We start from the raw sequence: 12,723 nt of genomic DNA, 5'->3' as shown, positions 1-12,723 counted from the left end.
CTTTCAATTCTACAGATTTCCTAGTCACTGATACACACCAAGGGCAAAGTTTGGTTGTCTACACGTGACGCCTCTGAAGCAAATGCAAACAAGCAATATATAAAATCTTTACTCTTTCTGTTCTTTCATCCTAAAGTAAGATGTACAGTTTTCAGAAACATACACACTGATGACAATTAGGATGCTGGGGTCAAGGGGATTGAGACTGTCAATATAACTTGATAGTCCATTCTGAATCATCCCACTACACACAAAGTGAAAAAGGAAGCCAGTTGATCACAATAAAGGACAATGACATCTAAAACAATCTGTTTAACAGGCTGTTGGGTTATGAATCAATGCAAAGGAACTAGTAAATGATGAATGTAGAATATTAATTGTGACTATCCTTCATATCTGTACATGTTAAGATATTGATTTGTTACCCATCATTTCCCACTTAAATAGTTTGATTCTAATTGTTAAAATAATATGACAGATTTTCAAATGTCCCTTCCTTTAGAGACAGTGATGGAAAACCTAAAGAAAACAATAACTGTTCTGTAATCAGAAATAAAAAGGTACATTAACTCTTCTTTTCCCATCCTTTACAGTAAATGCACTTCTACAAAAAACGGTTTATTGTATCTGTGTATGGTCTGGATGTTAGATGGAACAGTCTACTTCTGGTTCTTGAGCAGTTCGTCAATCTGGGTTTTGAACATGTTCTTGACGTCCTCCAGGTCGAGTCTCAGCTCCTCTGCCTCCTCAGCCTTCTCTCCATACATCTGGAGGATGGTGTTGTGTCTCTGCTCCAGCTCCTACAATAGTCAGTCGCACAACACAGGCTCAGAGGACAACACTAGATCTATATAGTCACAAGAGGGTTTACTAATAGACTTTACCTTTCCTTTATCTGTGCCTAGATGGTCACACATCTCTGCCCAGTAACTCATCTTGTGAGATGTCAGTTTTCACATAACATCTTGGTTTTTAATTAAAGAATCACAACAAGGATTGACCCTAATATGATTACAATGGCTTAGTGGCACTTGTATTTCACTGGCTTAGTGGCACTTGTGTGAACTGATCCTCTCCTCACCTGAAGTTGTACTTTCAGTGTGGGGATCTCCTTCACACTGTCCTCCATCTCCTCATTCTGATTGGTCAATCTGACCATCTCCTCCGCCATGGACGAGCGAGTCCTCTCCAGACTAGCGATCTCCAGCTAAGGGAGAAAGAGATGAGAGAGGGAGGGAGACGAGAAGCAAGAGGTAATATCCTGGCAAGCATTGTTTTTCAACAACAGTATATTTGTAAATCACTTCATTGAAAACCAGAAGGCATTTAAAGAAATGCATGTAGGACACTTCCAACGGCAGTCCTCAAAGCAAGGTGTCAGACAGGCAGCTGGTACCTGTAGCTGTGCTATCTCTCCCTCTCGGAGTTTGAGCTGGGATTGCAGGTTCTCTATGATGCTGGAGCCTCCACTGAGCCGAGCCGCCTCATACAGGTTGGTCCCACTCATAGACATCGTCATCGTCCCCAATGAGTGACCCAGAGAGTCCTCCTGACAAAATTCAAAACAGGTCTGTCTTGTTAACCATCCAACCTCAAACGAACCAAATATGCAAACTAGTTAGGATTTGGCCCTTTGTCATATGTTCCCTATTCATCTTACTTAGCTGCATGTAATAAACAAAAAAAACAGAACTTTCTAGGTCACCATCCCAAATACAGGGCTAGAAATGGAAGTCTGGCTGGGTACGAAAGCATAAAAGGTGTGCCTGTGGCAAGTACCTGGGAGAAGGAGGAGTGCAGGCCGGCGTGGTCTACCCCACTGATGGAGCTGGAACGGGACAGGGAGGGGGTGGATGAGGCTGGGGGCTCACCCACAGAGTGAACCAATACCTTCCGCTCCTAATGACAGAGAAACATCATATACATCAGGCCAGTCTCACTCCACACAGATTGATTTAAGAACAGACACACATGGCTGGTCATTGATATAGAACTTACATTGATAAATAGATCTACCTTTTCCTTCAGGGCCTCTTGTGCTAGGTAGCATTTCTTCTTCTCTTGCTCCACCTTCATTTTCTCCATCTCCAGCTGATTGGTCAGGAGGAGCTGGCGGGAGGAACAGAGAAGGTTACAGTTGTGTAAGAAGTGTTGTTCCATTACGGAAGGGTGAGTAGGGCAGGGGAGGGAACATACCTTCTCCTTCTTGGCCTCCTCCTGTGTTCGAGTGTGCTCTCCCCTCAGATTCTCCAGCTCCACATGCTCCCTACACCATAAGGATGACAGGAAATGGCCATTAATGAAAAGGCTCCAAAGCTTTGTAATGGATAGCTGCTAGGTCCAACTTAAGGAAAGTAAAGGCAACTGACTACTATGCAACAGTTATAGTCTCACAAAACCTATGAAAAAAGCCCCCCAGTACCTGCTGCTGTCATCCTCCAGTTTCTCCCGCCTGGTCTTCTCTGCGTCCAGCTGACCGTGGAGACGCCCTTTCTCTTGTCGAAGCAGGGAATTCTGGGACTCCAGTGAGGCCAGCTGGGCCTTAATAGCCATCAGCTCCTCAGTTGCTGCACGCTCCTTTTCCACAGCAACAGCCAGCTGGGCCTGTGCTTCCACTGTTGAGTTAAAGGGTAGGAGGTTAAAGGAGTTACATATAAAACATATATTTATTTTTTTAAATAGGAACAATCGGTTGTCCAGAGGAGACTCTTAAAAAGCTTGTTACAAACTAGAGTAAGTTTTGAGAGTAACCTAGTCGATCTGAGATGCTCTTCTCCAGTTTCTCCCATGATGCCGTCTGGCCCCCCAGCGAGGCCTGCAGGTTCTCGATCTGTCTGAGCAGCGGCCGCGTTGCAGAGGTAACACTCTGACTCAGTTCTTGGTTCCTGGTCTCCGCCCCCTGCAGTCTCTATGGAGACAACCAGCAAACACATCAGTGTGTGACCTTTGACCCCTAACACAAGCACGGCTTCCCCTTGCAGACAACTCCAAAGAAGTCATGAGTGTCTCTTACCTGCTGCAGGTCACTGATCTCCTCCCTCAGGTAGTCTTCTTTCCTGGCCTGCTGCTGTTCAGCCCTCTGCAGAGCCAGCCGCAGATCAGCCACCTGGTTGACCAGAGCATCCTGCTGCATGCGGGCCTCCTCCTGGGCCTTCACCAGGGCCAGAGCCAGCTCCTCCTTGGCCTGGGTTTCCCTGCTCAAAGCAGCCTCCTGGGCCTCGCTGGCATGGCTTGCCTTGGCTTTGTGCAGTGAAGCCAGTTCCCTGACATCACAGACACACGTTGACATTTTAGTCATTTAGCAGACGCTCTTATCAACAGTGACTTAAAGGAGCGACTCGGGTTAAGTGACTTGCTAATCGACAGATTTTTCACTAGTGCGCTCGGGGATTCGAACCAGCGACCTTTCAATTACTAGCCCAACGCTCTTAACTTCTGGCTACCTTCCGGGACATTACACTGACTTGGATATACTGTATGAGTTGGTGCTTCTGTGACCGTCTTTATCCGTCAGAACGTTATGTCTTTGTGGGGTTTCAAAATGACAAGCACATTGCACGTCTGAAGCAGGAGTAAGAAAAGTAGGGTGGAGTGAGTTATTATTTCACCAGTGTGAGTTATACTAGTAGAGTGGAGTACAGAATGTATCCTCACTTGTAGGAGTTGTCGAGGGCAGCCTGCAGGCTCCTGTTGTTTTCCAGGAGCTCCTCTGAGTCACTCTGGAGTTTGGTCATGTCCTTCTCCTGGCGCTCCACCACCACGTTCAGCTTCTTAATGTTGTCCCTGTGCTGCTTCTCCACTTCCTCCTTCTCATCCAGAACCTTCAGACACATATACAGCCAGGCAGGGTTAAATACCAAATGGGCTTTCAGGATCAGGATACACTTCTGATGACTACTGAAGTAATGTGATTGTTCAATAAAATCCTTAAAATTAAAAATATATACACTACCGTTCAAAAGGTTGGGGTCACTTAGAAATGGCCTTGTTTTTGAAAGAAAAGCACATTTTGATGTCCATTAACATAACATCAAATTGACCAGAAATACAGTGTAAACATTGCTAATGTTGTAAACAGACGCCTCACAAGTCCTCAAATGGCAGCTTCGTTAAGTAGTACCTGCAAAACACCAGTCTCAACATCAACAGTGAAGAGGCGAATCCGGGATGCTGGCCTTCTAGGCAGAGTTCCTCTGTCCAGTGTGTTCTTTTGCCCATCTAATCTTCCCTTTTTATTGTCCAGTCTGAGATATGGCTTTTTCTTTGACACTCTGCCCAGAAGGCCAGCATCCCAGAGTCACCTCTTCACTGTTGACGGTGAGACTGGTGTTTTGCTGGTATTATTTAATGAAGCTGCCAGTTGAGGACTTGTGAGGCATCTGTTTCTCAAACTAGACACTAATGTACATATTCTCTTGCTCAGTTGAGCACCGGGTCCTCCCACTCCTCTTTCTATTCTGGTTAGAGTCCGTTTGCGCTGTTCTGTGAAGGGAGTAGTACACAGAGTTGTACGAGATCATCAGTTTCTTGGCAATTTCTCGCATGGAATAGTCTTCATTTCTCAGAACAAGAATAGACTGATGAGTTTCAGACAAAAGTTATTTGTTTCTGGCCATTTTGAGCCTGTAATTAAACCCACAAATGCTGATGCTCCAGATACTCAACTAGTCTAAAGAAGGCCAGTTTTATTACTTCTTTAAATCAGAACAACAGTTTTCAGCTGCACTACCATAATTGCAAAAGGGTATTCTAATGATCATTTAGCCTTTTAAAATGATAAACTTGGATTAGCTAACACAACATGCCATTGGAACACAGGAGTGATGGTTGCTGATAATGGGCCTCTGTACGCCTATGTAGATATTCTATTAAAAAATCAGCCGTTTCCAGCTATAGTCATTTACAACATTAACAATGTCTACACTGTATTTCTGATCAATATGATGTTATTTTAAATGGCCAAAAATATGCTTTTCTTCCAAAACCAAGGACATTTCTAAGTGACCCCAAACTGTAGTGTATATTTCCACTGACCTGCTGTAGGTGTTTGAGCTCTTCCTCCTGATCTTTCAGCTTCTTGTTCTGTTTGGTGATTTTGGTCTCACTCTCCTTCTCCTTCACACGCAGCTTCTTGATGATGTTGGAGTGCTGCAGCTGCTGCTTGGACAGCTTCTCACCCTCCTCCAGCAGTTCGCGGATCTGTTCCTCCTTCTCTCTGATGATCTCCATAGTCTCGTTGGAGTTCAGTCTGGTGGACAGCTCTTCCCTCATCCCCTTTATCTCCTCCGGAGGAAACATAACAGTAAAATAGGCTGGAGAGGCTTTGTGCATAATGTGACTATCATGGTCACTAATTTTCAGTTATTTGACTCAATGATCTTAAATCAATTCTTATGGGGGTAGAGTAACCAGGGACAGTAATACCTGACACAGACAGAGATATCGGTTTGTGTTTTACCTTCTTGGCTATATCCCTCTCCTTGCACGCTAGCTGGGCTTTCCTCTCTGTGTCTGCGATGCGCTGGGTGAACTCCTCCTTCAGAGACTGCACACTGGAACTCTCCTCCTTAAGACCTATCACCTCACTGCAACACACAGAGACTTCTCAGTCTCTTAAAGGACCATCCTTATCTATAGACTATACTTCACTATAGACACAACCAAGAGGACAAATTGGCCGACAAACTATTTGCTATTTACTTTACCATTCATGTATAGATGGGTTAGCTGTTTAGAAACAAAACTGACACATGCGAAACTATGGGGCAAAACAGACATGGTTGGCTTAGATCGTTGACAACATGTAACCTATATTTCATCTCCAAATGTTCATTGAACACAAATACATTTGCACAATTAGCACTAGTCTCTCACATACATTATTACAGTTGTTGGTTAGTTTGCTAGTACATTTTGGCCATATTAGCATTGACATGAAAATTATTCAAAATAAGACAAGATAAAAACTAGCTGAAACAAGACACCTGCGATTCCCCACATGACAGACATATTCTTGTCATTATTGCTAGCTATCTGACCATTCAGAATCATAACAAAGCACAGCTTCAGGCTTTGTGCATCATTTTTGTGACTTTGTCAGCCAACCCTATAGAGCATGCTGAGTGTACAAAGCATTAGGAACACCTACTTTTTCCATGACAAAGACTGACCAGGTGAAAGCTATGATCCCTTATTGATGTCAGTTGTTAAATCCACTTCAATCAGTGTAGATGAAGAGACAAGTTAAATAAGGTTTTTTAAGCCTTGAGACAATTGAGACATGGATTGTGTATGTGTGCCATTCAGAGGGTGAATTGGCAAGACAAAATATTTAAGTGCACTTGAACAGGGTATGGTAGCAGGTGACAGTCACAACGGTTTGAGTGTGCCAAGAACTGCAACGCTGCTGGGTTTTTCACGCTCAATAGTTTCCTGTGTGTATCAACAACGGTCGACCACCCAAAGGACGTCCAGCCAACATGACACAGCTGTGGGAAGCATTAGAGTCAACATGGGCCAGCATCCCTGTGGAACGCTTGACACCTTATTGAGTCCATGCCCCCACGAGGCTGTTCTGAGGGCAAAAGGGGGTGTAACATAATATTAGGAAAGTGTTCCTAATGTTTTGTACACTCAGTGTATTTCCATAGGTGTGTTTGGAGAATGCTTCTTTCTACACTTACAATGCATTTAAGAAATGGGTTTTAAACATTGTCAGGATCTTTATACTCACTCTTTAAGGTTGTCACACTCCTCCTCCAGCCTGGCTTTGTCTTTGCTGACTGACAGCAGCTGTAACTCCCTCTTCTCAAGGCGGCTTGACAGCTCATCAATTACCTACAAAGAAATGATTTTCCACAAACCAACGCATTGAAAACACTGATAAGGCACCTTAATAAATGATTAGTACTTAATTCTTGTCTCCATCAAATGTGTTGTTCAAATTGAGGTGCACATTGGTTAATTCATGATGGTTTGGGAGAATGCATCTTATCCACAGTGACTATTTACTTTGGCATATGAACAGGATTGTCCAACCAGGTGTTTTAATATTCTGCTCTCCAGGCGTTGGTATTTAAAAAAGGGGACACACCAACTCATGCACACACAAGCAGTTCATTAAAAAGTGTTGTTACAAGTCACAAAGGTCATGTTCTGAACAGGTGTGTTACCTTTTGAAGCTCCAGAATCTGACATGTTGACACCCCTCTTTTCTCTTCCGTTATTGGTGGAGGCAACTGTTCCTCATGGTCAGGGGTGGGACCTGACAGCGTGACGTCCGCCTCTGATTCCTGTTCTATTAGGTCCTCAGGCTGCTCGCTGTTAACAGGTGTGGCACTGCGACCACTCTCCTCCATCTCATTCTCATCCAGAGACTGATCCTTCATTGTTTCTGTTAGCCCCTCTTCATCATCTTCTTCCTCCTCCTGCTGCTTCTCCTCCTCTTCTACTTCCCGTTCCTGTGCAGTGGTTGCCACTCTGACAGGCGGAGAAGGCGTGGGCCCTGCGGTGACAGATGCCAGTGTCCGGCTCCCTGGGATCTCATCATCAGAATTGACTTCGCTGACACTGCGGCTGTCCAGGGACTGCATGCTGAACGAGTCGATGCGCTCAAAGGCATCTGAGGAGGATCCACAGCTCTCGGTCAGCTTGGGGTAGTCCTCTAAGCGGGGGAAGTCCCCACAGGCAGAGGCTGAGAGAAGCTGGAAGGAGCCCTGCATCAGGTGGAGGCCTGCTTTGGCCTCTGCTATCTCCTGCCTGGAACTGGCTGAACTCTCACTCTGTACACTCTCATGGTCCAAAACCTCAATATCACTGGTGGTGGAGGTGCCTGAGGAGAAGGCGCTGACAGGAGGGGAGGGGGTGTTGCTCTGTCTGTCCTCCGATTTAGGGGAGGGTGTGTCACTCTGCCTGTCCGCCGCTTTGGGGTCTTTGGCCTCCAATAAGATTTCCCTAGGGGGTGTGGGAGGAGATGGATTGAAGGGGGGCTCTAGTTCAGTGTTGACGGTGGGTTCAGAGATGTGATCATCATAATCATGTTGGGTTTCTGAGGGAGTAAATGGTTGTTCGGTTCGTGCATCCTCAGAAACAGCAGTTGTATCATCCACAGTTGATTCTATCCAGCTCTCACTGATTAGTGGACTGTCATCATCAGGAGAATCACCCTGAGCCAGGACTGGAGGCTCTGGTGTCTGAACGAGAACAATTTCAGAGGAAGACCATAGACTTGAGGACTCAGTCAGGACAGCCTGGTTCTCAGTAGCTTCCTGGTCTTCCAGTCTGTTGGTCTCTGTCAGGCCTGTCTTGTGAGGGTCCACATCGTCCTTGTCCTCCTCATCCTTCTCCTGTGGCCGCCTGTGGGACTTGGTGGGCGGCACAGAGACTACCTGAGTGTCCATGACACCCTGGAGCTCTCCTGAGGGCAGAAAAGCACTGAAGAAGTTCTCTGTTTCATCCACAACCATGCGGGTGACAGGGGTCGTGATGGCCTCAGATGATGGGGGGAGAGTTGTGGTGCATTCCTCCGGGGGAGAGTCCCATTGTGTCATCCCCCATCCACCGCTCAATGGAGTCTTCCCTGGTAGATCTAACGTGAAAACCCTTGTTGGTTAATGTCGAGAAGATAAGGTCATATAAACTCCAAAGCATATCACATATTAGCTTTATTGGGTAGAGTACATTATACACCTCGTTATGACTACCTTATCAAGATGACTAGTGTCTTGCTTCCATTGGTAATCACATCAATAATGTTCAAACGAAAAAGGTTGTATAATGTTGACCCCAAAACAACAGCACACTGACATGCTACGCTAGCTAGTTAGATAACGTTATTTTACCTACCGTCATAAGGCATTACCACTGTGTCACCCCATTCGTCTTCTTTAATGTCCAGTACTCGGTCGATGGACTTCTGAGCTGTTGTCAAAGCTTGTTTGGCAAAGCTTGACAGTTGGGTAGAACTGAACCAACTCATAGCGGTCTATTGCTAGCTAGCTAACGTTAGTGACCAGGTTAGCTAGCTAGGAGTATGCACTTTCAAATGAGGTTAGCTAACAATATAGTTTACTTATGACAATCTCGATCTGGTATAGCTAAGTTTTGTTACTCCAAAAAAGGAAATGCTAAGCAGCTAACCTGGCTACCTAGCTAACGTTAGCTGGTTAGGCAACTAATGTTAGCTAGCTAACAACAATCAGGCAAACCTTTCATCGATCCACGTTAAAGAATACTCCATAGAGAAATCTCGGTAATCCATAAAGTGCAATGAAACGCCTTGCCTCAATCATGACATGTTTAAATGTTATGCTGCTTCATGAACCGTCTTTCGCCTGCACCGTCGATTTGTTTTGGTATTTTTGGCGACTGGCTAGCTGAGCTAGGTACTTCCTGTCCACGTAGCAGCAACCACCCACATGTGACGTCATGCTACCGTCTGATGAAGTGGGGGCTCCTGTCCTGAAGGGCCCACACGCGTTTATCGAAGGAAGAATGATTACTGGGTAACTCTGTTGACATTAACCAAACTGGAACTGTGAGTACTACCAAGAGTACAGTTAATGTAATGCCACGAATAAATGTACCGTTCGAACTACAACTGATGAACGCTTGCCAACTAAAAAAGGAAGTAAATAGATTTGTTATACTGTTAACCACCGCTACCACCGTAGTTTTCCGTCGGAGTAATCCTTTCAAGGTTCACTGTTTGTTTTATTGTTCACATTACTACTTGTGTTATCTAATTTGTGTTCTTTCTTTTTTTAATGCAGGAGTTCGTTTTCAATTCACTCAATATCGTTAGTCTGAATGCTAGGGGTTTGAGAAATCTTACAAAAAGGAAAGCTTTATCTTTATATTGTAAACGCAGTAACGCAGATTTTGTCCTTCTTCAGGGAACTCATTCGGGTGAAAATTATTTGACATTTTGGAAATCACAACGGGGAGATATTTCCTATTTCAGTCATGGATCAAATCATTCTGCTGGTGTTTTGACACTTATTCACAAGTTTAAAGGTGACATTCTAGAATCCACATCTTCACAAGATGGTAGTTGGGTCGTAGTAACTGTTCAACTTGACAATGCTTTTTTCCATCATCTGTAATGTGTACGGACATAACTCACATGCTCCAAATAATTTTTACCCAACTTAACAGGAAAGTACAGGATTTAAGTAACAAATACTCAGTATTTTCTAATTATTTCAGGGGATTTTAATGAAGCCCTCAAAATAGCAATATTATCACCACAATATACAAGGATCTCTGTGTTGAGGATGCCTGGCATTATTTAAATCCGGATACAAAGGGTTATACCTGGACTTGGGTCATGGAAGTAGATGGGTATTTTTCAAATATAAAGTCAGTGGTAGCCATTAAACACACCAAAGAGCTGATGCACTGAAAGAACCTTAGAGAAAAAGAGATGATGAGCAAGCTTGACAGTTTTCTGAAGAGGAGTCTGTATTCAAGTCTTTACAACTAGAATTAGAACAGCTTTACACAGATCTGGTAAAGGGTGCCTTTGTAAGGTCAAGAGCAAAATTGATTGAAGAGGAAGAAAGAAACACTAGTTACTTTCTTGCACTTGAAAGGAGAAACTACAAAAGAAAGTCTATAACTACACAAAATTAACTAAGTTTTATGCAAAGATCCCATTACAATATCATAATTTGTCAATTCCTTTTATGAAAACCTTTACAGCTCTCAATTTCAGGAAGATGGTTGTGGAACCTACATTTGCCACATTCAGAATTATGTCAGTTTGTGATTCACCTGTGGCAATTGAAGAAATTAGAGAGGCTCTGAATTCAATGAAAAAGGGGAAATCACCTGGCCCTGATGGCCTGTCAGTTGAATTCTACAGACAGTTTTGGGAGTTACTAGAAGACCTGATTTTTAATGTTTCAAGATTGCATTAAAAATGGGGAAATGGTCTCCACTATGAAACAGGGCTTTATTTAATTTATTCTGAAGCCCTATAAAGACCTGTGTCTCATTGACAATTTGAGACCAATTACTTTATTAAATATTGATTGCTCTGGTTTATGCCAAAAGATTAAAGAAAGGAATAGATACCCATTATCAGTGAGACTCAAACAGGATTTACGAAGGGCCGTCACATAAGCTCTAACATTCGTTTAGTCGTGGATCTTATAGATTATTCAGATGCAATTGACTCAGATGTGGTTGTCTTATTTTTGGACTTCTATAAAGCCTTTGACACAATTGAACATGAATTTCTCTTTAGGTCTCTTAAACTTTTTGGATTTGGTGAAAATTTTATCAAAGTAATTTGCATGTTTTACAAAGATATAAATTGTTCTGTGTTACTAAACCTTAATACTTCCAAAAGATTCAGTATCAACAGAAGTGTACGACAGGGATGCCCAATTTCGCCATTTTTATTCATTTTGGTTGTGGAACTTCTATCTCTAGATATTCTGATTAATGCAAATTTGCATGGCTTAACCATTTTTAACAAAGAAATCTAAATTTCCCAACTTGCTAAAGATACTACTCTTTTCTTAAGAGACAAAGACCAGGTCGCCCATGTCCTTAATGCTATAACTGCATTTTCTATTGCATCAGGGTTAAAATGGAATGTTTCTAAATGTGAAATCATATATTTATTTCACTCTGGTGATAAAGAAATAGAAAATACAGGGCCTCCCGGGTGGCGCAGTGGTTTAAGGGCGCTGTACTGCAGCGCCAGCTGTGCCACCAGAGACTTTGGGTTTGCGCCCAGTGAAATGCTTACTTACAAGCCCTTAACCAATAAAGCAGTTTTAAGAAAATGATATTCTTGTTAAGGGCTTGTAAGTAAGCATTTCACTGCACCTGTTGTATTCGGCGTGTGTGACAAATACAATTTGATTTGATTTTCTGTTTAGCAGTCTGATGGTCTTGAGATAGAAGCTGTTTTTCAGTCTCTCAGTCCCAGCTTTGATGCACTTGTATTGACCTCACCTTCTGGATGGTAAAGGGGTGAACAGGCAGTGGCTTGGGTGGTTGTTGTCCTTGATGATCTTTTTGGCCTTCCTGTGACATTGAGTGCTATAGGTGTCCTGGAGGGCAGGTAGTTTTCCCCCGGTGATGCATTGTGCAGACGGCAACTGAACCACCCTCAACTGCAAGGCTCTCCTGAGGGGGCTCTGGAGAGCCTTGCAGTTGAGGGTGGTGCAGTTGCCGTACCAGGCGGTGATACAGCCCAACAAGATGCTCTCAATTGTGCATCTATAAATACTTGTCAGGGATTTCGGTGACTTGCCAAATTTCATCAACCTCCTGAGGCGCTGTTGCATCTTTGTCACCACACTGTCTGTGTGGGTGGACCGTTTCAGTTTGTCTGTGATGTGTACGCCAAGGAACTTAAAACTGTTCACCTTCTCCACTACTGTCCCTTCGATGTAGATGGGGGGAGCTCCCTCTGCTGTTTCCTGAAGTCCACGATCATCTCTTCTGTTTTGTTAACGTTGAGTGGAAGGTTGTTTTCCTGACACCACACTCTGAGTGCTCTCACCTCCTAGTAGGCCGTCTCGTTGTTGTTCGTAATCAAGACCACTACTGTTGTGTCGTCTGCAAACTTGATGATTGAGTTGGAGGTGTGCATGGCCACGCAGTCATGGGTGAACAGGTAGTACAGGAGGGGACTGAGCACGCACCCGTGTGGGGCCCCGGTGTTGAGGATCAGCGAAGTGCAGATGTAGTTTACCACTTTCACCA

The 12,723-nt window shown here is 43.9% G+C and overlaps 1 protein-coding gene across 3 annotated transcripts; it reads right to left on the bottom strand.

The window, feature by feature from the left end:
- Nucleotides 1–93: 93 nt before the first annotated feature.
- On the bottom strand, nucleotides 94–9,416 carry tmf1 (TATA element modulatory factor 1). Of its 3 annotated transcripts, none has more exons than XM_024380427.2 (15): nucleotides 8,845–9,416; nucleotides 7,173–8,587; nucleotides 6,734–6,837; nucleotides 5,459–5,585; nucleotides 5,035–5,283; nucleotides 3,655–3,821; nucleotides 3,014–3,263; nucleotides 2,752–2,908; nucleotides 2,423–2,615; nucleotides 2,197–2,266; nucleotides 1,999–2,109; nucleotides 1,780–1,899; nucleotides 1,397–1,549; nucleotides 1,082–1,207; nucleotides 94–800 (listed from the first exon to the last, which is right to left on the bottom strand). In XM_024380427.2, the coding sequence occupies exons 1-15, from the start codon at nucleotides 8,975–8,977 to the stop codon at nucleotides 660–662; spliced, it is 3,516 nt and encodes a 1,171-aa protein (XP_024236195.1). In that variant the 5' UTR covers nucleotides 8,978–9,416; the 3' UTR covers nucleotides 94–659. The 3 variants fall into 3 exon arrangements, with proteins under 3 accessions (XP_024236195.1, XP_024236199.1, XP_024236210.1); XM_024380431.2 differs by having other exon boundaries at nucleotides 5,035–5,280; XM_024380442.2 differs by having other exon boundaries at nucleotides 2,017–2,109; nucleotides 8,845–9,415.
- Nucleotides 9,417–12,723: the final 3,307 nt, after the last annotated feature.

Source organism: Oncorhynchus tshawytscha, linkage group LG02, assembly GCF_018296145.1.
Source record: "Oncorhynchus tshawytscha isolate Ot180627B linkage group LG02, Otsh_v2.0, whole genome shotgun sequence".
NCBI classification, from domain to species: domain Eukaryota; kingdom Metazoa; phylum Chordata; class Actinopteri; order Salmoniformes; family Salmonidae; genus Oncorhynchus; species Oncorhynchus tshawytscha.
This window is presented reverse-complemented; position numbering and strand designations above follow the sequence as displayed.

Excerpts from the sequence above, each read along its gene's own strand:
- tmf1 (XM_024380427.2), bottom strand. The coding sequence starts at position 8,977 with ATGAGTTGGTTCAGTTCTACCCAACTGTCAAGCTTTGCCAAACAAGCT. Across the intron at positions 8,588-8,844 it reads AGTGGTAATGCCTTATGACG|ATCTACCAGGGAAGACTCCA; the intron begins GTAGGTAAAATA and ends TTTTCACGTTAG. Across the intron at positions 3,822-5,034 it reads AGCTCAAACACCTACAGCAG|GTTCTGGATGAGAAGGAGGA; the intron begins GTCAGTGGAAAT and ends ATGTGTCTGAAG.